The 27,826-nt window shown below is 44.6% G+C and overlaps 1 protein-coding gene across 4 annotated transcripts; it reads right to left on the bottom strand.

Annotated features, from left to right (window-relative positions):
• Positions 1–1,325: 1,325 nt before the first annotated feature.
• Positions 1,326–26,685, bottom strand: znf219 (zinc finger protein 219). 4 transcript variants are annotated; one of them, XM_077499344.1, is made up of 6 exons: positions 26,374–26,685; positions 26,213–26,304; positions 6,202–6,273; positions 4,149–6,129; positions 3,922–4,074; positions 1,326–3,761 (listed from the first exon to the last, which is right to left on the bottom strand). In XM_077499344.1, the coding sequence occupies exons 4-6, from the start codon at positions 6,124–6,126 to the stop codon at positions 2,776–2,778; spliced, it is 3,117 nt and encodes a 1,038-aa protein (XP_077355470.1). In that variant the 5' UTR covers positions 6,127–6,129; positions 6,202–6,273; positions 26,213–26,304; positions 26,374–26,685; the 3' UTR covers positions 1,326–2,775. The 4 variants fall into 4 exon arrangements, with proteins under 4 accessions (XP_077355470.1, XP_077355471.1, XP_077355469.1 ...); XM_077499345.1 differs by having other exon boundaries at positions 26,210–26,304; XM_077499343.1 differs by lacking the exons at positions 26,213–26,304; positions 26,374–26,685 and adding an exon at positions 23,812–23,932.
• Between the last annotated feature and the right edge of the window lie 1,141 nt (positions 26,686–27,826).

Below are 27,826 nucleotides of genomic sequence, written 5' to 3' on the forward strand. Positions count from 1 at the left end.
CCTGTATTATGTAAATGGTGAGCACCAAGAATAGCCATTGTATGTTGCAAAAACAGACATGTATAAACCGTCAATAAATAGTAAACAAGGTAATTAATCAGCATTGATTGACAACACGTAATCAGAAAACCGCATACGGCCTTCTGAATGATATTCTCCACAATTGTCGAAATCTAACCGTGACGGATATGACGAGTGTTTTCAAACTTTTGAAAATAAAGTTTTAGTTAAAAAGACGAATTAATGTGTTTGGGAAGTGAACTGCTAGACTTTGCTCGTGTTTGCGTTTCGTGCATGAGGCCTCTGCAGCGCCACAACACTGCGACAAAAGCTCAAGTAGAAGAAGAAGAAGAAGAAGAAAGCTGGAGAGTTGACGCCGCACCTTGAGATCGAGGCACACTCGTGCGGGGGGGGGAGGAAGAGGAAGAGCGTGTGGTGCATGATGAAGATGAAGCGTTGGTTCACACTTACCTCGCTCATGGTGCAAAACTGCAGCGCTTCTGAACGATGAGGATGACGATGAGGAAGGCGAGTTGCAGCCCCCGCTGAAGTCAACGACAAGAAAAAAGAAGCTGGGGGAGAAAACCTGAAGAACGAATAGAACGAAAGAAAGAAGGGAAGAAGATTACTGCTGCAGCTGGAGCCGGCGGATGCTGCGAGAGCGAGTGAGGCTGCAGGCTGAAGCTCACTGGAGGTGGTGGAGGAGGAGGAGAGAGGGAGGGAGGGAGGGAGGGAGGATGCTCGCTTGCTCTCTCTTGCTTATCCCCCCCACTCAGTCAGCAGGGAGGCTAATGGTGCGTCAGAAGAAGGTCGAGCCCGGAGCAGTCGATCAACTGCCGCCTGCTGTCGGTATGATTGTCCGCGTGCTGCTGCGGTTTTGCCTAGAAAATCCTCCAAAGTTAGTCGATGTAAAGACAGCTGCACTAGATGGCGCTATTACACACACAAAAAAGAAGAAGCTAAAAATCGATACACGGCCACGACATTATTTTTGGTTTAATCTCTTGTTCAACTATGCGGATTGGTTTCTTAAATATGAAGATGGAGAACAAAAGAAGCATTTTATTGCGTGGGGTGACCATTTCAAACAGGAACATGTGTGACAGGTGAGTGCTTGGAACACGGCAAGCTAGTTTTACGTGTATCATTGTCTATTTTTGATAGGTGTTTTTTGGTATTGTTTTCATTTTCAAAGTAAACGTTCAAACAATCTAACTTGGTGATATCGTGAGCTAATAATATTGTCATTCATTCCGTCAACAGACATGCCACTCAAGTACGTATGACGTAAAACTGGACATTCTCGTAAAGAGAAAAACTTTCCATCACGTCATCTATTTGTTTATTTATTTATTTTTGTTGATGTTGCTCATATTAGTCACGCCTAGAGTATGTTAGATGACTCGGCCCTCGACCACATGAGAGCTCAAACCCTGCGCTGCCTTGTGACACCCGTTGATTGACATTGGAGGACAAATACTCCAGGTGCAGTTTGGATTGTGGGAAGGGTTTTCATTTCTTTTTATATTGAAAACTAGGCCCATGATGATCGGATTGGTGGGCCTGTTTTGAGTCGGGAACAGCGGTTCCTTGGGTTTGTGCTCTCACTCTGGAAAAAAAATAAAACCAAAAAAACAATATACCAGCGATATCTCTAAGCTAGCTAGCTGTACAACATTCAACAAGACTTTTCTTTTCAAGCACAAGAGCATGTTTCAAACATGTCAAACATACACATGGAAGTCCAAGAAAGGCCTCCGGACCACAAACGGACGGGCAGGAAGAGCGACAGGGAAGAGAAAATGATTAGTCTACGTCTAGCTTTAGTGTCTCGTTGGACTGATTTTGGATAGATTTTATCCAGCCGTGGGTTTTAACCCGATGTCTTGATTTAAAGTCTGGGCTCAGAGATGGGATTAAGTCACATGTGAGTCTAAAGTCATTGTGACATTATTGGCCAATCAACCTCATCATGTCTCAAGTCAATTCTTGTAGTTTAGGTCGAGTCAAGTTACAAGTCATCAAAAACAGTGACGTCAGTACACTCTGGTCCAAGTCGCATTGACTCGAGTCTCCATCTCGGGGTCTGCTTTGGCGCAAAGGACAGACAAAGAAGCCGGTTGTACAAAACAGACCAGGAAGTGCTTGAAACAGAAGGCACGGTGGAATTGACGCTCGTTAGGAGCGTCCACTCCAGTCGGAGATCGGCGTCTGCGGCCGTACATTCCCGCGGAAACACACCAACGCTCTTCGACACCACACGCTCGGATCGGGAGCTGATCCGTCGTGAATAAGAAAATCAACATTTGATCCACTAAAAGAAGAACAAGTTGCACAGTGCTGTGTAAGGACATTCAGCTCACAAACATCACGGTCATTTTTCAACCAAACAAACACCATTAAAAAGCTTTTTTGTCTTTTTCTCTTGTTGGTAAAAGCTACAATTTCTACTGGGACGTCATTACCTTTGTTAGTCCTTTCATCGTTGCCGCTAACTTTGCGCACTCTTATTTTCATTGTGACATCAGCTTTCCTTAATTCACAAAAACACTGAAAGTGCGGGCATACGCCGCCCGATTTACACACCTCCAGTCTGCAAAGAGACAAAAAATACCATGTTGACTACACAGAAAATCCCACCCCGAAGTTTGGACGTGGACCACTTTCGCTGGAATGCTTCTTGAACTCACAAATGTATTTTTTGGGGGGGGGGGAGGGGAAGAGTAAAAAAAAAATTCTGGAAAATGTGCAGATGTTTGGAGGTCCACATTTGTTTTAATCTGTGAGAACATTCCCCTCGTGTTGGTCCTCCGGGCAGCTGCTGCACTCTTCGTCGTCATCCTGCTCTTCACCCTCTTCATCCCCCAGCTCACTTTGGAGAACTGGGCCATCACTCGAAGCCCAGTTGGATTCTGTTTTTTCCCCACGATGGTCTGGAGGGAGCCCATTGGAGGTCCAGGTCTGGTTGGAGCCTTGCTGGGATCCCACTTGGGACACGTCAGTGTGTCCCCAAATTCTGAGGGAGTCGGGCTGGTGGCAGGATTTGCTGCCCTTCGGGGCTCCGTCCTCATCCTCGTCCTCATCGTCGAAGGTGGGCAAAGGGCTAATTTTGCGTCGGGACTTACTGGTGTGGTTAACCTGGAGGTGCATGGTCATGAGCTCAGCAGAGGATGTCCGAAATGGACACTCCAAACACTGCTTCAGTTTGATGCCTTCTCCTCCTCCTTCTTCCAGCCCTCCGCTTGACGTGGGACGGCGGGACAGATCGAGAGGTTCAAAGACGCCCGATTGATTCAGAGCAGTCGGCGCTGGTTTGTCGCAGGCCACCACTATCCGGTTGGTGGTAAGGGGCTTACGGCGAGAAACCTTGAGGACTTTGGGAGGAGGAGACTCCCTGATCCATGCTCTTTCCATACCACCAGGGTAAAAGGCCCCCATCGCCCCCGATAGATAGTGGTACTGGGTCTCCGCGTCAACATCCCTTAGAGACCGATGCTCCTGCTGCTGCGGAAGCCCAAGGAGCCAAGATCGCTGGCCGGGCCCCGAGGCGTGGCCGTCCGAACGAGCTTTGTGGTCGGTTTGCGATCGGCGCTGCTTAACGGAGGTCAGACCATTGATGGCGGCGGCAAGTTTGCCCACAGGGGACGTGGCGGAACCTGGTGAGTTGCGTTGCTCCCTGTGATGCCGCTGAAGGTGGTATTTGAGCGAGCCTGACTGGGTGCCAGCATAGTCGCAGTGGGGGCACTTGTAGGGTCTCTCACCTTGACAAAAACAATGTGAAAATTGTATTTCATCATTTGTAGTAACACACTGGCAAGGCAGAGGGCAGTGTTACATCACAGATTGAAATCAAAGCACCCGATAGGAATGTACAGAAAATGAGCACAGAATAAATTCAAGACGATATTAGAAACTTCCTACCTGTGTGGACTCTCAGGTGCACTTTAAGGTGATGGGATGAGCGGAAGGCTTTACCGCAGTAGGGACAATCCTTAATCCCTCGACCACGGACGCACTCCCTGCTGCTGGGAAGCGAGGCCACGGCAGACAGAGCTGCCATGGTCCCGTTCTCTCCTGTGAAAGCAGCACAGACAAACATGAGGAAGGCAAGAACTGAGCAAAGGGACTCCAGTAGGGAAGAGGCTGACCTTTGAAGCCTGGCGTAGCAGAAGGAAAGCTCGCTGCTGTTGCTTGTTGAGTGTTGGATTCCCGCCCGAGTTCACCTTGGCTTCCTCTGGCTCGGCTGGAGCTGCAAGTTCCATCCATCTCACCTACAGAGCCTTCTTCCTGGGCCTTGGGTGCGTGAACACGGGCGTGAACAAGCACCTGCTGAAGGTTCTGGAAGAGCTTTCCGCAGTCAGGGCATTCCCACGGACCTTCGGCTGCACCCGAGGCTCCTCCGGAAGCTCCTCTAGGATCCATAGCATCAGAGTAGGCTCGGACCGGATCGGTCTCTGCTCCCAAGGTCCTGGTTAGACGGGTATGGTGAGCCCTGTCTTTCTCTCTAAGCTGTTGCTGCTGAGCCACAGCGAGGCTTCGAGCCACCAGCTGCCACCAGGGAGTTGGCTCACCTCCGTCGGTGGTACATCTGGGCTCTGTCCTCTCTCTTCCGGCATCTCCACCTTCTGAGCTCACGCTGCCACCGCTGTTTCCCCTCTCAGCCACCTGGGCCACCGCTTGGAGTCTCTCCGTGCAACTGGCCCCACCGCCGTCACTGGGGAGGCCCAAGTAGCCCAGGATAGCTGACTTGCCGGAACCCGTCCGCACCCTACTTGCAGTCTCTTTCTCTGGTCTCCCTTGCCCTGCTCTGGCAGACCCCTGGTGAGCCAGAAGAAGGCTGGAGTAGAGGGCGTTTAAGGATAGGTGCGCCGCGGAGCCTTTAGCCTGTGGATCAGCGTCGTTGCTTCCCAAGCCGGCTTTGAGACCTAGCTTGTTGAGGTGAACTTTCATGTGGTTTTTGAGGAACCATGGCTCCTTGAAGCCGCGCCCGCACACCTGGCACTTATGGTCCAAGGAGTCCTTGTGCTTTCGCATGTGTCCCTTGAGGAACCATGACTGAGTGAATCTCTGCCCGCATGTATCGCAACGGAATGCCGGTAACGAGGATGATGCTGATATTTTGGCAGGTGATGAAGTTTGGGGAGCTTCTGAGGGGGCGCCAACCGGGCTGGAATTTGAAAAAGCCGAAGGCAAAGTGGGCGCCTCCGGGGAGGGGTGGCACTCCTGCAGATGGGAAGCCAGGGAGCCTTCCTGGTTGGCGGAGAAAGGACAAAGGGTGCATTTGTACGGATTGTGGAGAATGCGAACGTGACGCGCCAACTCGGAAGCCGTACGAAATTTTCCTTTGCAGGCATGGCAACGGAACGTCGGTGGGGCAGGGGTGGATGCCGTCCAATGAGCAAGGTCTTCATTTAGTGGAGGGCTCCCTGCTGTGTGGTTCTGCTCCAATTCCGTACCTTTGATCTCGTCCTCATCCTCTTGGAGTACGTGTGTAAGATTCTCACTCACCGAGTATTTTCTGTAATTCTGAATCTGCTCTTTTTTGTTCTGTTGGACTCTGAGGTTCTGTTTGAGAGGCGCTGACGCAAGAGCGCTCCGATAACGCGACGAGACCTGGCGGTGTCGGTCCAGACTGTGGGCTCTGGCGTGAAGAGATAAAATGCTTTGGAATCGGAATCGCTTCCCACAGACGTGACAGGAGAACCGGAGCGATGGTCCTGTCGCCGCCCTGGCGACGGCGTCCCTTTGGAAGAGCTGCAAGTCCAGCTCATCATTGCAGCTTCCGCTGGGTCCTGAAGAGAGAGCGAACTCAAGAGCTCCAAAGCCGAGGGGGGCTGCCAAGGGTGTGGCCGGCGGGGAAGAGTTCAGACTCGGACTGCGTCCTGCTTCGGCTCCACCCCCTCCCGGGAATAGAGCCACAGCTGGGGTGGGGGACGGAAGAGCGTCACCATTCTGTTGGTCATCTTCTTGGCCCACGTGGTTGGGGTGGTCCAGCTCAGTGTGTGGCGACACGGACAGAGCGGGGCATGACGCTGCGTCCGGAGGGTGAAGGGATGCTTCTGGACTTTTAGGATGGGGCAGTGGCTCAGGGGAACAGGGTAATACAAACTCCGATAGAGAATCCATCCTCTGCTTGGACAAACAAGCACATACATTAGTGTAGCACTAGACCACTGTGGTCCATAACGCTAATGGAATTACCGGGAGCGTGTGCAGCGTTATGCCATTCTCGAGGGTCTCGGCCGGCGGGGGTGCAGCTCCTCCTTCAATCCCCTGCAGAGAAAGTACAAGAAAATGTATATTTAAAAAAAAAAAAAACTGGAAAGACTGCCAGAAGAAGCTGGTAACTAAGCTAATGCTAATGCTAACACCCGTGAAGCACCTGTGGCCAAAGTCAAACGGTGGCAGGTCTTTTTGCCACCTGACTGTGGGATAGACTACCTGTGAGCAAATATTGACGACATACTAATGCTTTATGAATATATGACAAACACATCGACTGCATCTGTGGCTAACTGTGCGTAACAGGTGCACACCTGTTACACTCAGAAATTTAGCCTGTATGTGTGTGTGTGTGTGTTTGGACACCAGTGCAGGAGGTTCACCAACAGGAAGTGTATAATTTGGACTTCCCAACACGCCCTTCCTGTGTGCTCACATTTGGGAATCGTGGCTGTGGTGCCGTCAAATGAGATGCGCACTTGATTGTGCGTTTGTTAGGTTGCTGCGATCCATCATGGCCAAGATGGAGGAGTGCCACGACACGCAAGGTCGCACATTGTGATGTCTGTGTGCGTGTGTGGCGAGATTGCTACGCAGCCAGATGACATTTTAGCTCCGCTATGAGTCACAGTGATATCACTGCACACAGGTTAATCCACAATGATTGTTCTTTCTCTCCTGTCTGTCGTTTCTCACCCTGACTGCTTCCTCCCCTCCCCCTCTCTTCTCCTCTCTCGTGTCTCTCGCTCCCGCCCTCCCTCAGTCGGTCCATTATTCACTAATTTTCTTTCATTCTCTGCCCCCCTGCCCTGCCCCCCCGCCCCCCCCCCTTCCCTCCCGTCCTGCGGTGCTGTGGGTTGGCGCCGTGCCAGAGAATGCTGATATCAGCTGGTAGACTGGAGGCTGCCAACATGGCGAAGTGCAAAGAAGCCAAGGCACAAGAGAAAGAAAACATGCGGCGCTTTTACAAAAGAACAGCAACCCAAACCTGCTGTGTGTGTGTGTGTGTGTGTTTGTGTGTGCGTACGCGGCAGCTAAATGTATCTGCGTTTTCAAAAGAATATCACCCCGGCTGGGCTTTGTTCCGCCATGACAGATCCTGTCACCACGGTGCCGGCCCAGCCGCCCCAGAACCCAAACGCCTCAGAAACGGAACTGCACAAAATCTCAGAGGCTGAAAATCCTCACAATGTCAGCTCAGGAGATTCCTCCACTGTGGGAACGTGCGCTGCTACGATTGTCCACGTAGCTACAGTGGTGGAAATCGTTTCTCTCCGTACTCAAGTATATTCTTCAGGGATCAGGACTTGACCCGAGTATTGTTCAGACGGTTTACTAAGTACATTTGAAAGCAGACGTGCACATTTTCCAATCAGTGACAAACAGGCTTGTAACTGTTTAATGTTAGCAAAGCTATGTGAACGCATGGTTTTGATAACTTCTCCAGTGATGTGTTTTTTTTTCTTCTTCTTCACTGGGCAAGTAAATACATGAAAGAAACTAGTACAAGTCTTTAACCAATATTTGTTTTTTTCACAGGTAGGTGAGTTTGTACTTAAAAGGATGGTCCAAAGGATTTGTTTTGGCCTGTCCAGGACATTTCTGGGCGGAGACTCAACATTTTCCTTCCAGACAAGCTACCATTCTGTGAAAAACACTTTTGTCCATTTTTTTTTTTACTACGTTTTTGGAATGACTGCATTCATTGTCATCCATTAAAATGTAAAAAAAAAATAAAAAAAAAATAAATGTTTTTCACAGGACAGCGACGATATGCAAATTTTGCGTTGCGAACGCACGTTCCTGATTGGTGGGCGGCTTTCACGCTCATTCCTGGTTGGCTGCTTTCTCGAGCATCAGTTTTGAATGTTGTGTTTACAAACAGCAACGGAAAAACTTCGGACCATGTATTTAAAGGGGTAGCCAAGTCAAAAATGTTCTTTAAAATAATCTATTCCAGTATGTTGCCCCACTCGTCTAAACATGACATTCTAATTAACTAATTCACTCCCAGCCATTTTTTTTTTTACTGTATTTTGACTTTTGCAAGGCCCATAGAATATTGTTTTCCATTATTATCAAAACATAGAGCTAGGCAAAAGAAAGATTGAAGTCTTTTCTTTCATCAGGGGAAAAAAAAAAGTATATTTGTATGCGTTTCCATTTTGCAGCAATGAGCATTTGAATATAGGTAAGTTTCGTCAATATTCACATTCCTGGTGAAAACACTGACAAAAAAAAGCTTTGTTGCAACATAGCTGATCTCTTATACTCTGCTGACACCATGTCACAAGCAGCATCAAAGCCTTCTGTATGCTCTTGCATAAAAACAAAACAAACAAAAAAAAACCCGTCTAAACACGTTTTTGGGAAGGAAGGACAAAATATTTAAAAACGTTTTTACACGTTTTTGGGATTGAATGAGTTAATATGTTTGTGGAATATGAGCTATGCGGCAAAATACAACTTTTTATCTATCTCAGAGGGCAGCCATTTTGCCACTTGCTGTTGAGTGAAAATGACATCACAGTTGCTCAGGGAACGGCCAATCAGGGCACAGCTTGCGACTGTCACATGACCAAAATTGGAAAACTGGTAGGCCGTGATTGGTTGTCACCAGAGCCATTAGGCACAGTAATGTAATTTTCAGTCGACAGCAAGTGGCAAAATGGCCGCCCACTGAGATGGCTAAAACCAGGTGGATTTTGATGCTTACTTCATATTCCACAAACACAATATTAAAGAGGTTCTACACTTAAAATCAGAATCACTCCTGAACTATTGCTAAAGCGGGAAAGGTCGTGTTGGTGTAGATTTGACCTCGAAGGACTACAACAGTAGCTCGCCCCAAAAAGTCGGATTTGACTTTGACTCTCAAAACATTCCTTCCAAAAGCTTCGTGAGAACATTAAATCTACACACACAATCCAACCACGTCCGCCCGCGGGGGACGGCAACACAGTATGTTGTTGTCATTGTGTAAGTATCCAGAGATGATCCTAAAAGTGCAGGTTAGCGCACGTCTGCACGTTGCACTTCCTCTTTGAATGCGACAAAACAAGAAGTTCTTCTGGCGTCCGACGGAAGCCCACCGACGGCTCAGCGCTCCACTAAACTCTTCTGGGGTCCTTCAAGGTCTGGTGGCCAGTAATGGAGCACAAGAGAAAGACTTTTATTCTTCCTCGCTCTTTTTTTTGCACGTTTTTTTTAGGGGGACCTTACATGAACAATGAGGAAGCGCATCATCTGCCCATGCATACTGCAGTCACCAACTTGGGCTCAGAAGTCCTTTCCACCCAAAGCACATCCCTAGACAGACAGTTGATTTTGGATGGGGCGTGAACTGAATTGCCCTAAAGTAAACTACTTTGCTGACTTTTCTCCTACTATGTAGGATTTCCCAGCATTCAAAAGCTGAGGAAGCAATCAGATGGGAAAACAGATTCATGACTCATGGATTCATACGTCAGGTTGCTTTGATACTTCAACATGTACGGATTAAAAGTGACATTTGTTATTTTTTGTTTTGAATATATGCAGGAAGTTTAGTTGTGATTATCTGAAGTTAAAGAGCTGCCACATCCAAAATGGCGGACATACCGACGTTGCCACACAAAGTGGCATCTCTGTATGTACGTTACAGGTCTGTTCGCTTTCGTTTTTTTTGGGGGGGGGGTTGGAATGGTGGATGGAATATTTAGCATTCAAAACTCCTGCATGTCCTAACTTTTACACTTTCTGTAGTCATAATTTACGCCATAAGAAATCAATTTTCAACTATAAGAAAGTCTACAGTTGGTGACAAGCTGACTGATCGAAATATGTCAAGTCAAGGAGAAGTGAAGTCTAATTCATTTTCAACACTGCTGTCTTTTCCTGTTTTCCACAAGGAAGCACGTTGACCCCATGACCCTTTCCACAAATTTTAACAAATAAAATTTCAGAGCTTTTACATTCCCAAGAGGCCTTGTTGTATGTCTACTCATCAACTCAATTTTTTGTTGTTGCTCTTCTGGAAGCGCCTTTTTTTCAGGCCTCCGATTGGCCACTGTGGCATACACTTGTTGCTCTGGAACTCAAGTCTACGAGGGCCCCTGCTTCGAGGGCTGAAAGCAGAAGGGGTCCAAATATACCCTAAGAGCCACCTGGACAGCGCGCAAGGGGCCCCCCAGCACAAAGGCTGAGAGGACGACCCTTGAATGGAGGAACGTCGGCAACTTAGTCCAGCGCATCTCTCAGCGTGCACACGCACACCTGAACACTAACATTTGTTTTTTTTCTCGGTCCAAAAGCAAAACAAAGAGAAAGCGGTCAGAAGTCACGTGACGAACTGTACAGTGGGACTTCCAACACTAGAGCTGCGAGCAGCTATAAAGGGCCCTCGCAGCCCGGGCCACGTTGGGGTCCTTGCACGTTGGGGTACTTGCACGTTGGGGTACTGGCATATTGGAAGCAAAATTTCTTTGAAAATGGCATAATAAACGTTTACATGTAGAATATTTTTTTGCCAGTGTGTGTGTCAAGCTCAACGGGTTTTGGTGATTGTTAAGACCTGCAAAAATCAGCGTCCTTTTTTATTTTTAGGCAATGAGTTGCCCTGATTGGTATTTTTTTGTAAAAGTGTATATACACATCATCGCTCGTTGTACTCATTGCACAATGTTACTTTTATTGTCCAAAGGGGCAATCAAAAATGAATAAAACAAAATGGAAACGTACATACGTTTGGATCGGTGTGAAGCCAGTGAACAATTTGAGTGGTGGAAACTAAAAGAATATTCATAAATGACTTAGTTATCACACTTAGAATGAGTGTACATTTTTTGTACAAAATACCGTATGTGGGGTATTTTTTATTTTTTTTTATTTAAGCCTCAAGGGCTAGGTGGCGCTGTATTTATAACTGAATGTTGTCATAGAGATACCTTCAGGCCTTGATTATAAGCATACATGTCAAGTGTGGGATTTTTTTTTGGAGCATGTACCGTGGAGTTATTAAGCATATCCTTCATTCACGATATTGCTTTTAATGTCCATAGAGGCTATCAAAAATAAATAAAAATATATATATGTTTGGATAAGTCTGATGCCAGTGAACATTTTGAGTGGTGGAAACTAAAAAAATATTCATAAATGACTTAGTTATCACACTTAGAATGAGTGTACATTTTTTGTACAAAATACCGTATGTGGGGTATTTTTTTTTCATGCCTCTAGGGCTAGGTGGCGCTGCATATATAACTGAATGTTGTCATAGAGATAACTTCAGGCCTTGACGATAAACATACATGTCAAGTTTGGGATTTTTTGGAGCATGTACCGGGGAGTTATCAAGCATATCCTTTTTCATTGTGAAACACAAATTTTGATGCCCCGCCCTCATCATATAGTATTTCGAAAAGTCAAAATTTTTCCCCCTGTCGTTGGCTCAGGTCTTGACATGGTCCAGGCCAAGTCTTAACTCAGTCGGATGAAACGTGTAGGAGAAGTGGGCAAAAGTCTGCCCCCTGTGAATGTGCAAAAATCGTCAAAAATGGGACATTCAAAAATTCGTAGCTCACTTCCTGTTCATTTTAGCATATGGGTACAAGAGACGTTTTTGTAGGTCTTGGGCTCCCTCATACACCTAAAAATATTCGGCGTTTTTGCTTAAACGTACAACCGGGGCTGCTTCGTTAAAAATTTCAAGGGGGCGCTATTGAGTCATTTTTGTAAAAATAGCACAATCAACAATAAAATATTGCTCATTTTACCAGGCCAGATGTGTGTGCCAAGTTTCAGGAGTTTCTGTGCATGTTTAGACCCTCAAAACTGGCGTTGTTTTCTTGGCGAACAGCGCTTAGCCACGCCTACAACAATTCGCGAAAACTCACAAACTTCGTGTTGTGACATCATGAAGGCCGAAACCCTCCTCTGAGCAAATATGAGGTAGGTCCAGTTAACGTGTTTGGAGAAAAACGTAGAAGAAAATTCGTAAGAAAAAAAATTGCCACTAGGTGGCGCTATCAGTTAGATGAAATGGAAGTTAGTAGATGTCTTTAGAGCTGGACTCTCATCAAATGTGTGAAATTTTGAGAAGATAGGATCATCTCGGTCAAGTTAATGCAGCTTTTATTTTCACGAAAAATCTTCAGATTTTGCGTCACCGTAGCGGCCACGCCCTTTGATGAAAAGTTACAATATTCGGTGTGGGGCATGATCAACATCTTAAGGCTTTTCTGACCAATTTTCAAATGGATCCCTTCAACAAGCTCAGCACAGTAGCTAAAAACGTAAAGTATGACATTTATTGTAACCACTAGGTGGCGCTATATGTATAACTGAATTTTGTCATATAGATGTTTTCAGGCTGTGACTATTACATTGCCTGAGAAGTTTGAGATTTTTTGGAGCTTCAACATGGGAGTTATTAAGCATTTGCTCTTTCTGGACAAATGAAATTTTAAAGGCAATATTTGATGCCCCGCCCCCGTCATATAGTATTTCGAAAAGGCAAGATTTTTCCCCCAGTTGTTCTCTCAGGTCTTGAGATGATAAATGCCAAGTTTGAAGTCAATTGGATGAAAAATGTTTGCAAAGGGGGAAAAAGCATGACCACAGTGAATGTGCCAAAATAGGCCAAAATTGGACATTAAAAAATTCATAGCTCACTTCCTGTACATTTTAGCTACATGGTCCCAATAGACTTTTTTGTGCGTCTCGGGGTGCTACACGTGCCTGCCAATTTTCGTTGCTCTAGCTCAAACATGCCGGGCTTGGTTTTTATTTTTCTATGCTAGGGGGCGCTATAGAGTCGCGTTGTTATGACGACTTCATAATATCAAATTTTTCGCCGGGCCTGAGGAGTGTGCAAAGTTTGGTGAGTTTTCGTAAATGTTTAGGTACCCAAAATCGTGATCGTTTACGGAGAAGAAGAAGAAGAAGAAGAAGAAGAAGAATAACTAGAGCTGCGAGCAGCTATAAAGGGCCCTCGCAGCCCGGGCCACGTTGGGGTCCTTGCACGTTGGGCTACTGGCATATTGGAAGCAAAATTTCTTTGAAAATGGCATAATAAACGTTTACATGTAGAATATTTTTTTTTGCCAGTGTGTGTCAAGCTCAACGGGTTTTGGTGGTTGTTAAGACCTGCAAAAATCAGCGTCCTTTTTTATTTTTAGGCAATGAGTTGCCCTGATTGGTATTTTTTGTAAAAGTGTATATACACATCATCGCTCGTTGTACTCATTGCACAATGTTACTTTTATTGTCCAAAGGGGCAATCAAAAATGAATAAAACAAAATGGAAACGTGCATACGTTTGGATCGGTGTGAAGCCAGTGAACAATTTGAGTGGTGGAAACTAAAAGAATATTCATAAATGACTTAGTTATCACACTTAGAATGAGTGTACATTTTTTGTACAAAACACCGTATGTGGGTTTATATATATATATATATATATATATATATATATATAAATGCCTCAAGGGCTAGGTGGCGCTGTATTTATAACTGAATGTTGTCATAGAGATACCTTCAGGCCTTGATTATAAGCATACATGTCAAGTGTGGGATTTTTTTTGGAGCATGTACCGTGGAGTTATTAAGCATATCCTTCATTCACGATATTGCTTTTAATGTCCACAGAGGCTATCAAAAATAAATAAAAATATATATATGTTTGGATAAGTCTGATGCCAGTGAACATTTTGAGTGGTGGAAACTAAAAGAATATTCATAAATGACTTAGTTATCACACTCAGAATGAGTTGACATTTTTTGTACAAAATACCGTATGTGGGGTATTTTTTTTTTATGCCTCAAGGGCTAGGTGGCGCTGCATATATAACTGAATGTTGTCATAGAGATAGCTTCAGGCCTTGACGATAAACATACATGTCAAGTTTGGGATTTTTTGGAGCATGTACCGGGGAGTTATTAAGCATATCCTTTTTCAGTGCGAAACACAAATTTTGATGCCCCGCCTTCATCATATAGTATTTCGAAAGGTCAAGATTTTTCCCCCTGTCGTTGGCTCAGGACTTGACATGGTCCAGGTCAAGTCTTAACTCAGTCAGATGAAACGTGTAGGAGAAGTGGGCAAAAGTCTGCCCCCTGTGAATGTGCAAAAATTGTCAAAAATGGGACATTCAAAAATTCGTAGCTCACTTCCTGTTCATTTTAGCATATGGGTCCAAGAGACTTTTTTGTAGGTCTTGGGCTCCCTCATACACCTAAAAATATTCGTCGTTCTTGCTTAAACGTACAACCGGGGCTGCTTCGTTAAAAACTTCTAGGGGGCGCTATTGAGTCATTTTTGTAAAAATAGCACAATCAACAATAAAATATTGCTAATTTTACCAGGCCAGATGTGTGTGCCAAGTTTCATGAGTTTCTGTGCATGTTTAGACCCTCAAAACTGGCGTTATTTTCTTGGCGAACAGCGCTTAGCCACACCCACAGCAATTCGCGAAAACTCACAAACTTCGTGTTGTGACATCATGAAGGCCGAAACCCTCATCTGAGCAAATATGAGGTAGGTCCAGTTAACGTGTTTGGAGAAAAACGTAGAAGAAAATTCGTAAGAAAAAAAATTGCCACTAGGTGGCGCTATCAGTTAGATGAAATATAAGTCAGGAGATGTCTTTAGGGCTGGACTCTCATCAAATGTGTGAAATTTTGAGAAGATAGGATCATCTCGGTCAAGTTAATGCAGCTTTTATTTTCACGAAAAATCTTCAGACTTTGCGTCACCGTAGCGGCCACGCCCTTTGGCGAAAAGTTACAATATTCGGTGTGGGGCATGATCAACATCTTAAGGCCTTTCTGACCAATTTTCAAATGGATCCCTTCAACAAGCTCAGCACAGTAGCTAAAAACGTAAAGTATGACATTTATTGTAACCACTAGGTGGCGCTATATGTATAACTGAATTTTATCATATAGATGTTTTCAGGCCGTGACTATTACGTTGCCTGAGAAGTTTGAGATTTTTTGGAGCTTGAACATGGGAGTTATTAAGCATTTGCTCTTTCTGGACAAATGAAATTTTAAAGGCAATATTTGATGCCCCGCCCCCGTCATATAGTATTTCAAAAAGGCAAGATGTTTTGCCCAGTTTTTCTCTCAGGTCTTGAGATGATAAATGCCAAGTTTGAAGTCAATTGGATGAAAAATGTTTGCAAAGGGGGAAAAAGCATGACCACAGTGAATGTGCCAAAATAGGCCAAAATTGGACATAAAAAAATTCATAGCTCACTTCCTGTACATTTTAGCTACATGGTCCCAATAGACTTTTTTGTGCGTCTCGGGGTGCTACACGTGCCTGCCAATTTTCGTTGCTCTAGCTCAAACGTGCCGGGCTTGGTTTTTATTTTTCTATGCTAGGGGGCGCTATAGAGTCGCGTTGTTATGACGACTTCATAATATCAAATTTTTCGCCGGGCCTGAGGAGTGTGCAAAGTTTGGTGAGTTTTCGTAAATGTTTAGGTACCCAAAATCGTGATCGTTTACGGAGAAGAAGAAGAAGAATAATAATAATAATCCGATCGAAAAACAATAGGGACCTCGCAGCGGTAGCTGCTCGGGCCCTAATAATAACTAGAGCTGCGAGCAGCTATAAAGGGCCCTCGCAGCCCGGGCCACGTTGGGGTACTTGCACGTTGGGGTACTTGCACGTTGGGGTACTGGCACGTTGGGGTACTGGCAAGTTTAGGTAAGGCACATTGGAAGCAGAATTTCTTTGAAAATGGCATGATAAACCTTGACATGTGGATTTTTTTTTTTTTTGTAAAAATACCGTTAAGTTGGTGTATTTTTTTTTATGCCTCTAGGGCTAGGTGGCGCTGTATATATAATGGAATGTTGTCATAGGGATACCTTCAAGCCTTGACTCTAAACATACATGTCAAGTGTGGGATTTTTTTGGAGCATGTACCGTGGAGTTATTAAGCATATCCTTCATTCACGATATTGCTTTTAATGTCCATTAGAGGCTATCAAAAATAAATAAAAAAGTACATGTTTGGATAAGTCTAATGCCAGTGAACATTTTGAGTGGTGGAAAGTAAAAGAATATTCATAAATGACTTAGTTATCACACTTAGAATGAGTTTACATTTTTTGTACAAAATACCGTATGTGGGGTATTTTTTTGTTTTGCCTCAAGGGCGAGGTGGCGCTGCATATATAACTGAATGTTGTCATAGAGATACCTTCAGGCCTTGACGATAAACATACATGTCAAGTTTGGGATTTTTTGGAGCATGTATCGGGGAGTTATTAAGCATATCCTTTTTCAGTGCGAAACACAAATTTTGATGCCCCGCGCTCATCATATAGTATTTCCAAAAGTCAAGATTTTTCCGTCTGTTGTTGGCTCAGGTCTTGGCATGGTCCAGGTCAAGTCATAAGTCAGTCGGATAAAACATGTAGGAGAAGTGGGCAAAAGTATGCCCCCTGAAAATGTGCAAAAATCGTCAAAAATGGGACATTCAAAAATTCGTACCTCACTTCCTGTTCATTTTAGCATATGGGTCCAAGAGACTTTTTTGTAGGTCTTTGGCTCCGTCATACACGTAAAAATTTTCGTAGATCTTGCTTAAACGTAGAATCGGGGCTGCTTCGTTAAAAATTTCTAGGGGGCGCTATTGAGTCATTTTTGTAAAAATAGTACAATCAACAATAAAATATTGTTCATTTTACCAGGCCAGATGTGTGTGCCAAGTTTCATGAGTTTCTGCGCATGTTTAGACCCTCAAAACTAGCGTTGTTTTCTTGGCGAACAGTGCTTAGCCACGCCCACAGCGATTCGCGAAAACTCACAAACTTCGTGTTGTGACATCATGAAGGCCGAAACCCTCATCTGAGCAAATATGAGGTTGGTCCAGTTAACGTGTTTGGAGAAAAATGTACAAGAAAATTCGTAAGAAAAAAAATTGCCACTAGGTGGCGCTATCAGTAAGATGAAATATAAGTTCGTAGATGTCTTTAGGGCTGGACTCTCATCAAATGTGTGAAATTTTGAGAAGATAGGATCATCTCGGTCAAGTTCATGCAGCTTTTATTGTCACGAAAAATTTTCGGACTTTGCGTCACCGTAGCGGCCACGCCCTTTGGCGAAAAGTTACAATATTCGGTGTGGGGCATGATCAACATCTTAAGGCTTTTCTGACCAATTTTCAACTGGATCCCTTCAACGAGCTCGGCACAGTAGCTAAAAACGTAAAGTATGACATTTATTGTTACCACTAGGTGGCGCTATATGTATAACTGAATTTTATCATATAGATGCTTTCAGGCCGTGACTATTACGTTGCCTGAGAAGTTTGAGATTTTTTGGAGCTTGAACATGGGAGTTATCACACTTAGAATGAGTTGACATTTTTTGTACAAAATACCGTATGTGGGGTATTTTTTTTTCACGCCTGAAGGGCTAGGTGGCGCTGCATATATAACTGAATTTTGTCATAGAGATACCTTCAGGCTTTGACTATAAACATACATGTCAAGTTTGGGATTTTTTGGAGCATGTACCGGGGAGTTATTAAGCATATCCTTTTTCAGTGCGAAACACAAAATTTGATGCCCCGCCCTCATCATATAGTATTTCCAAAAGTCAAGATTTTTCTGCCTGTAGTTGGCTCAGGTCTTGACATGGTCCAGGTCAAGTCTAAAGTCAGTCGGATGAAATGTGTAGGAGAAGTGGGCAAAAGTATGCCCCCTGAAAATGTGCAAAAATCGTCAAAAATGGGACATTCAAAAATTCATAGCTCACTTCCTGTTCATTTTAGCACATGGGTCCAAGAGACTTTTTTGTAGGTCATGGACTCCCTCATACACCTAAAAATTTTCGTAGATCTTGCTTAAACGTACAATCGGGGCTGCTTCGTTAAAAATTTCTAGGGGGCGCTATTGAGTCATTTTTGTAAAAATAGGACAATACATGATAAAATATTGCTCATTTTGCCAGGCCAGATGTGTGTGCCAAGTTTCATGAGTTTCTGCGCATGTTTAGACCATCAAAACTAGCGTTGTTTTCTTGGTGAACAGTGCTTAGCCACGCCCACAGCGATTCGCGAAAACTCACAAACTTCGTGTTGTGACATCATGAAGGCCGAAACCCCCATCTGAGCAAATATGAGGTTGGTCCAGTTAACGTGTTTGGAGAAAAATGTACAAGAAAATTCGTAAGAAAAAAAATTGCCACTAGGTGGCGCTATCAGTTAGATGAAATATAAGTTCGTAGATGTCTTTAGGGCTGGACTCTCATCAAATGTGTGAAATTTTGAGAAGATAGGATCATCTCGGTCAAGTTCATGCAGCTTTTATTGTCACGAAAAATCTTCAGACTTTGCGTCACCGTAGCGGCCACGCCCTTTGGCGAAAAGTTACAATATTCGGTGTGGGGCATCATCAACATCTTAAGGCTTTTCTGACCAATTTTCAACTGGATCCCTTCAACGAGCTCAGCACAGTAGCTAAAAACGTAAAGTATGACATTTATTGTAACCACTAGGTGGCGCTATATGTATAACTGAATTTTTTCATATAGGTGTTTTCAGGCCGTGACTATTACGTTGCCTGAGAAGTTTGAGATTTTTTGGAGCTTGTACATGGGAGTTATTCAGCATTTGCTCTTTCTGGACAAATGAAATTTTAAAGGCAATATTTGATGCCCCGCCCCCGTCATATAGTATTTCGAAAACGCAAGATTTTTTGCCTAGTTTTTCTCTTAAGTCTTGAGATGATAAATGCCAAGTTTAAAGTCAATGGGATGAAAAATGTTTGCATAGGGGGAAAAAGCATGACCACAGTGAATGTGCCAAAATAGGCCAAAATTGGACATTAAAAAATTCATAGCTCACTTCCTGTACATTTTAGGAAATGGCTTCCACTGACTTTTTTGTGCGTCTCGTAGTGCTACACGTGCCTGCCATTTTTCGTAGCTCTAGCTCAAACGGACCGGGATTGGTTTTTATTTTTCTACGCTAGGTGGCGCTATAGAGTCGCGTTGTTATGACAACTACATAATATCAAATTTTTCGCCGGGCCCGAAGAGACTGCAAAGTTTGGTGAGTTTTCGTAAATGTTTAGGCCCTCAAAAATGCGATCGTTTACGGAGAAGAAGAAGAAGAAGAATAATAACTAGAGCTGCGAGCAGCTATAAAGGGCCCTCGCAGCCCGGGCCACGTTGGGGTACTTGCACGTTGGGGTACTTGCACGTTGGGGTACTGGCACGTTGGGGTACTGGCAAGTTTAGGTAAGGCACATTGGAAGCAGAATTTCTTTGAAAATGGCATGATAAACCTTGACATGTGGATTTTTTTTTTTTTTGTAAAAATACCGTTAAGTTGGTGTATTTTTTTTTATGCCTCTAGGGCTAGGTGGCGCTGTATATATAATGGAATGTTGTCATAGGGATACCTTCAAGCCTTGACTCTAAACATACATGTCAAGTGTGGGATTTTTTTGGAGCATGTACCGTGGAGTTATTAAGCATATCCTTCATTCACGATATTGCTTTTAATGTCCATTAGAGGCTATCAAAAATAAATAAAAAAGTACATGTTTGGATAAGTCTAATGCCAGTGAACATTTTGAGTGGTGGAAAGTAAAAGAATATTCATAAATGACTTAGTTATCACACTTAGAATGAGTTTACATTTTTTGTACAAAATACCGTATGTGGGGTATTTTTTTGTTTTGCCTCAAGGGCGAGGTGGCGCTGCATATATAACTGAATGTTGTCATAGAGATACCTTCAGGCCTTGACGATAAACATACATGTCAAGTTTGGGATTTTTTGGAGCATGTATCGGGGAGTTATTAAGCATATCCTTTTTCAGTGCGAAACACAAATTTTGATGCCCCGCGCTCATCATATAGTATTTCCAAAAGTCAAGATTTTTCCGTCTGTTGTTGGCTCAGGTCTTGGCATGGTCCAGGTCAAGTCATAAGTCAGTCGGATAAAACATGTAGGAGAAGTGGGCAAAAGTATGCCCCCTGAAAATGTGCAAAAATCGTCAAAAATGGGACATTCAAAAATTCGTACCTCACTTCCTGTTCATTTTAGCATATGGGTCCAAGAGACTTTTTTGTAGGTCTTTGGCTCCGTCATACACGTAAAAATTTTCGTAGATCTTGCTTAAACGTAGAATCGGGGCTGCTTCGTTAAAAATTTCTAGGGGGCGCTATTGAGTCATTTTTGTAAAAATAGTACAATCAACAATAAAATATTGTTCATTTTACCAGGCCAGATGTGTGTGCCAAGTTTCATGAGTTTCTGCGCATGTTTAGACCCTCAAAACTAGCGTTGTTTTCTTGGCGAACAGTGCTTAGCCACGCCCACAGCGATTCGCGAAAACTCACAAACTTCGTGTTGTGACATCATGAAGGCCGAAACCCTCATCTGAGCAAATATGAGGTTGGTCCAGTTAACGTGTTTGGAGAAAAATGTACAAGAAAATTCGTAAGAAAAAAAATTGCCACTAGGTGGCGCTATCAGTAAGATGAAATATAAGTTCGTAGATGTCTTTAGGGCTGGACTCTCATCAAATGTGTGAAATTTTGAGAAGATAGGATCATCTCGGTCAAGTTCATGCAGCTTTTATTGTCACGAAAAATTTTCGGACTTTGCGTCACCGTAGCGGCCACGCCCTTTGGCGAAAAGTTACAATATTCGGTGTGGGGCATGATCAACATCTTAAGGCTTTTCTGACCAATTTTCAACTGGATCCCTTCAACGAGCTCGGCACAGTAGCTAAAAACGTAAAGTATGACATTTATTGTTACCACTAGGTGGCGCTATATGTATAACTGAATTTTATCATATAGATGCTTTCAGGCCGTGACTATTACGTTGCCTGAGAAGTTTGAGATTTTTTGGAGCTTGAACATGGGAGTTATCACACTTAGAATGAGTTGACATTTTTTGTACAAAATACCGTATGTGGGGTATTTTTTTTTCACGCCTGAAGGGCTAGGTGGCGCTGCATATATAACTGAATTTTGTCATAGAGATACCTTCAGGCTTTGACTATAAACATACATGTCAAGTTTGGGATTTTTTGGAGCATGTACCGGGGAGTTATTAAGCATATCCTTTTTCAGTGCGAAACACAAAATTTGATGCCCCGCCCTCATCATATAGTATTTCCAAAAGTCAAGATTTTTCTGCCTGTAGTTGGCTCAGGTCTTGACATGGTCCAGGTCAAGTCTAAAGTCAGTCGGATGAAATGTGTAGGAGAAGTGGGCAAAAGTATGCCCCCTGAAAATGTGCAAAAATCGTCAAAAATGGGACATTCAAAAATTCATAGCTCACTTCCTGTTCATTTTAGCACATGGGTCCAAGAGACTTTTTTGTAGGTCATGGACTCCCTCATACACCTAAAAATTTTCGTAGATCTTGCTTAAACGTACAATCGGGGCTGCTTCGTTAAAAATTTCTAGGGGGCGCTATTGAGTCATTTTTGTAAAAATAGGACAATACATGATAAAATATTGCTCATTTTGCCAGGCCAGATGTGTGTGCCAAGTTTCATGAGTTTCTGCGCATGTTTAGACCATCAAAACTAGCGTTGTTTTCTTGGTGAACAGTGCTTAGCCACGCCCACAGCGATTCGCGAAAACTCACAAACTTCGTGTTGTGACATCATGAAGGCCGAAACCCCCATCTGAGCAAATATGAGGTTGGTCCAGTTAACGTGTTTGGAGAAAAATGTACAAGAAAATTCGTAAGAAAAAAAATTGCCACTAGGTGGCGCTATCAGTTAGATGAAATATAAGTTCGTAGATGTCTTTAGGGCTGGACTCTCATCAAATGTGTGAAATTTTGAGAAGATAGGATCATCTCGGTCAAGTTCATGCAGCTTTTATTGTCACGAAAAATCTTCAGACTTTGCGTCACCGTAGCGGCCACGCCCTTTGGCGAAAAGTTACAATATTCGGTGTGGGGCATCATCAACATCTTAAGGCTTTTCTGACCAATTTTCAACTGGATCCCTTCAACGAGCTCAGCACAGTAGCTAAAAACGTAAAGTATGACATTTATTGTAACCACTAGGTGGCGCTATATGTATAACTGAATTTTTTCATATAGGTGTTTTCAGGCCGTGACTATTACGTTGCCTGAGAAGTTTGAGATTTTTTGGAGCTTGTACATGGGAGTTATTCAGCATTTGCTCTTTCTGGACAAATGAAATTTTAAAGGCAATATTTGATGCCCCGCCCCCGTCATATAGTATTTCGAAAACGCAAGATTTTTTGCCTAGTTTTTCTCTTAAGTCTTGAGATGATAAATGCCAAGTTTAAAGTCAATGGGATGAAAAATGTTTGCATAGGGGGAAAAAGCATGACCACAGTGAATGTGCCAAAATAGGCCAAAATTGGACATTAAAAAATTCATAGCTCACTTCCTGTACATTTTAGGAAATGGCTTCCACTGACTTTTTTGTGCGTCTCGTAGTGCTACACGTGCCTGCCATTTTTCGTAGCTCTAGCTCAAACGGACCGGGATTGGTTTTTATTTTTCTACGCTAGGTGGCGCTATAGAGTCGCGTTGTTATGACAACTACATAATATCAAATTTTTCGCCGGGCCCGAAGAGACTGCAAAGTTTGGTGAGTTTTCGTAAATGTTTAGGCCCTCAAAAATGCGATCGTTTACGGAGAAGAAGAAGAAGAAGAATAATAATAATTCTTACAAAAACAAGAGGGACCTCGCAGCGGTCGCTGCTCGGGCCCTAATAATTCTTACAAAAACAAGAGGGACCTCGCAGCGGTCGCTGCTCGGGCCCTAATAATAATAATAATCCGATCGAAAAACAATAGGGACCTCGCAGCGGTAGCTGCTCGGGCCCTAATAAAGCGACCCCCCCCAAAAAAAGATAAGAAAAACCACCTAACAAGACAAATCGTCCCGAACGTGGCAAAGAAAAGCGAGCAGAGAGCTGAACGACGCGAGCGTCTGGCGGCTCCATTTTGTTCCCCAAAATGTTCGAGGGCAGCACAAGAAGGAGGAGGGGAAGGAAGAGGAGGAGAAGGAGGACGAGCCATCGCGGATCACATCTGTAAATCTCCACAAACGAACCAAAGAACTGCAAGTTGCATGTGGACCAGCCCGCACACTTTTCTTCTTCTTCCGTGCAACGTCCGGAACAATCGGATTATGCACGTGCGTGATTGCGCCACCGCAACAAAAGACTCGATTGCCGCAAATCTGCGCGTGTCCGTGCTCACAACTTTAGCGCCACGTGCAATTCGAGCTCCGGCGACTTCGGTTTCGTTTCGCTCGCGCAACTTGCTCAAAGTTAAGCGAAGGCGAAGCGTGAAAAAGTCCCAAAATGTGACGCGTGTCGCGCTCACAAACATGACGCACGCGCGCGCGTGAGGCTCCACGCATGAAAAGTGTTTTTTGTTTTCAGCACAAAGCGACGAGCCGACAAAAAAGCTGCGAGAAAAAAAAAAAAAAGCAATCTGGGAGCAAAGTGCACGTCGAGGTGAGTCGGCGCGGGCACATACGTCCACGCACGCGCGCACATACGTACGCACGCGCGCACATCCATGCACATTTATCGGCCAGGCGGCAGCGACGGAAAGCGTTCGTACTTACGCGTGAGCTGGCTCGCAGATTAATGACGCGACACGTCATGATTACGTTCAGCTTGAATTAAATACATTACGACTTGGGGGGAAAAAATGGAAATCAGGCTTGTGTACAAGCATACGGCGGCTCCCCCCCCCCCTCCCTCCCTCCTCACTCACTCACTCACTCCCCCTATCTCCCCCCTTTTCATTCTTCAGGGTGGAGGGCTCCGTGTAGGTTGGAAATGTTAATTATGATCTCAGCACGGGCTCCATTTTACAACAGCGTCATCCCGCCGTCCCAAATATGGCAGCTGACACGCAGGAGGGACGAGAACAAGAAAAAAGCGTCTCAGTTGTCACATGGATGGAGCGGAAGCCACAACAACTTCTTTCAAGCTGACAATTCAAGACCCACTTGTGTCTTTTCCTGTCTTGTAAGGTGGAAGTGGCAAGACGGAACTTTAGCTGGCATGAAAAAGAGTCTTTTGCTTGTCTTGGGAATGCCAAATCATGTTGCTGGCTTCGGTGGGAAAATGCACAACAAGACCAAAAACGACCCACTTGTTCTCCCTTTCTTGAAGGCTCACTTAATTTTCAGGTGGCACAGTTGCCCACAACAAAATGTACGCTACATACCTGAAAAATGTGTTTGTATTTGCAAATAACTCAAGGCCGGCGCACAAGCGAGAAGGGACATTCTTGGAAAGGGAACAAAAGGCAAATTCTGAACTGCAACAACTAAACGCGTGGCTGTCAGCAAAGCCTGTAAAGGGGCCCCCCTTATGAGCCGCACTGTCTGGTGGCTTGATATTGCTCCATGCAGATAACACGACTCGAAACAGGCATTGTGACGGCACGTCTGCCCCCGGTTCCATCTGTTATAAAACAAAATTAAGCAATGAAAAGGAAAAAAAAAATGGTGCTAAGTGTGAATGTGTCTCTGCTACCTGAGAGAAGTTAACTGCACCTCGAAGTAGCTATTGCGACTGAAACAGTCGCTGATAAGACTAAACAGAAAGATACAATATATCTCCTTGAATTCTCTGATAGTGGATAAACGTTACAAATTTGAAAATGTTAACATGAAGTGAGGTCAGTTTTGAGCAGCACACACAATTGCTCACTTGCATCAACATATTCAAGCAACCTGTTTTCATTTGATTTCGGGCAAAACAGCAGCAGCAACCCTCTTCAAATCAGCAGGAAGATGATTGGCCTGCTCGGGCCTTCTTGGAACCGAGTTTGAAAGGCCTTGTGGGCCTTCAACGTCACATTTTTTATTTTTATTTTTTGCAAGAGTGTATATCTTGGTGAAAATGTGATTTAGTAGTTGCAATGAACGACACGAAATTGAGTGGACGTGTCGACGAAGAAGGTAAGCCCAAATTCAACTGTGGTGGACATTTGGTCTTGAAGCAGCCATTTTGGGTCAATTCCAGTACTTTTTGACAATAGGGAAGTGAGCCGAATGAGCCCCATTTGGCAGGAAATTATACGGTCAACTACTTAACTGTATGGAATGCTTATGAAATACGATTAAAACGATAAATGAAGCAAAATTGCAAAAAGGTAAGTTTTCTGGAGGTCAAATTGAGTTTTGAGGACCAAAATAATTTTTTTTTATCACGATCCGCCATTTTGGTTGTTTACTTTCACTTCGAACGCTTTGAGGTCGGAACTGGGAAGTTTCAACTCTGATATTTCCGACTTCCGACCATCCTCGAATGCAGCATGTGCACTGACATTTAAAGAGGAAGTCAACCCCCAATTTTTTTTGACAATTATATGTTCTATGCAGCCCCACTAGTCTAAATTTGATATTATGGTTAATATTTTGTTAGTGGAATATGAGTTAAGTACCAAAATCTAACTGTTTTTATCCATCTCAGGGAGCGGCCATTTTGCCACTTGCTGTCGACTGAAGATGACATCAGTCTTGCTCAGCTCAGCTAACAACCAATCACAGCGCAGCGTCAGAAAACAGGTACACTGAGATTGGCCGTTGCCTGAGCAACTGTGATGTCATCTCCAGTGGACAGCAAATGGCAAAATGGCCCCCCTGAGATGGATAGAAACGGCTGGATTTTGCTTCATAGCTCATGTTCAACAAATGTAATATTAACCAGAATGTCATGTCACGTATAACATATTGTCAAAAAATATTTTAAGTTGACTTCCACTAGAAGTTGACGTTTGGCTAATCAAGTCTTTACGGCAGTTGGTCTTTTGACCGCCAGCCAAATGTCACTTCATGAAAAACTGCTGCTAGCGGAAGACAACAGTAGTTAGCTTCGCTAGTTTCTGCTAGCTTGATTACTATAATCTAACATTAGCAGGCTAAATTGCGAAGCTTTTTGAATGATTGGCCTTCATTTGTTTTCAACTCCCATTTCCAACACGCAAGTTTGACATTCTCTCCTTACCACCTTTCAAAACGGACACCGGCGTGTTTAAAGAGTCCAAAATCGCCGAGTGCTTCCGCTGTAGTGCTCCGAGGGTCCGAACTCCTTCCCTGCACCTAAACGCACATACGCGCAAGTGTGAAGAACACGAGAGCAAGGGCCGACAGACGGATCGACGTACTTGCCTGGAGTTGGCGAGCTGCGGAGGCCTTCGGGTTCGGATGTGACGCTCGCCACACATTTGCCGGGATTCCAAACGGTCAGATTTATCTGCCGGATGAGCCATTGTGTGCTGCGTTTGTCTCAGCAGCCATGCCAGTCTACACGTGCGCACGTGTGTACGTTTGCCATCTTGTGTGTGTCTGTACAATAATGGCATGAGCCGCCGCCTGTGATGCTTTGATTGTTTGCTCCGCCGCAGCAGAAATGCACCAATTAATATGCAGAGAGAGCGTGAGACGCGCACACACACACAAACAAGAAAAACAGCCATGAGGGAGGGAGATGGGGGTGAGGTTGGGAGAGACAGAGAAAGAAAAGAGGGGCAGGCGAGATGGCAGACAGGAGGGAGGGGGATGAAATGAAAGATGGGGGAGACGGGTGAGGTTGCAGTACATTTGAGTCGGGAGGAGGTGGGCTGAGGAAGTCTGTGTGAAATCAATGGAAGGGGAGAGAGATTGATTTAGGGGTGAGGAGGAAGAGGAGGAGGGCTGATATGTGGCTAAGGCGGCTGTCCTTTTTGTCGCAGTGTCAGTGTATTGATACTGTAATACACTCCAACCACACACACTCCATCACCCCCCCCCAACATTGCTACCGTGACAACGGCTGTCACGGCGACGCCTACTGGCACAATGCTGCCACAATAGTGAGGGCACTGAAGCGCCACTCACAGCCAGAGGATGAAAGGACGGACGGATGGACGGACGGAAGCTGAGACTCCTCGTAATCATTTTATCCTGATTGTCTTACTTGGGTGGGCAACTTGTTGGAATTTGTCACAACTTGTCCTGGTCGGCGTGATGATCATTATGATTGTTTGCCGACGTCAAAAGCCGTCAATCAAAAGGTGTCGGCGCCTTGAGTCATTTGTGTGTGCGCGTGCACGTGCGTGATGTATAGTGGAAGCGTACCCGGGCCCTCCCCCACCCTTGCGTGTCGCTAATATGATGTAAAAAGCTAATGGCATGCAAATGTCTGTTGTCCCGGTAACCAGGCCTGAAAAATCCCTTTGATGTCTCCCCCCGACTCATTCTCTTCACGTTCTCTTTGTTTGCCACCATCAACATCCCCCGTTCTCCCCCCTCCCTACCTCACCCTCGCTGCTCCGTCTCTCGGCCTTCGCCATTCCAGAGAGACCGGAACAAAAAAAACAAACCCAAAAAAAAGTTCCAATTCCACTTTTTGTGTCGCCCGTCTTTCTTCTTGTGAGCCCTCCACTGAGCTGCCGCTCATTTCCCATCATTCCCACATCGCCCCCCCCCCCCCCCCCCACCCCACATTGCTGCCCCTTCCTGTTGCCCCACCCCTCCACAGCCAGGCCTTTATCTCTTTTATCGCGCACACAACGCAGCCTTTGGGCGAATTTGATCCCTGCAAGTATTTGATATTGTGCTGCATCTTGGGGCGGGGGGCTGT

This window comes from Festucalex cinctus, chromosome 16 (assembly GCF_051991245.1).
Source record: "Festucalex cinctus isolate MCC-2025b chromosome 16, RoL_Fcin_1.0, whole genome shotgun sequence".
Lineage (NCBI taxonomy): Eukaryota > Metazoa > Chordata > Actinopteri > Syngnathiformes > Syngnathidae > Festucalex > Festucalex cinctus.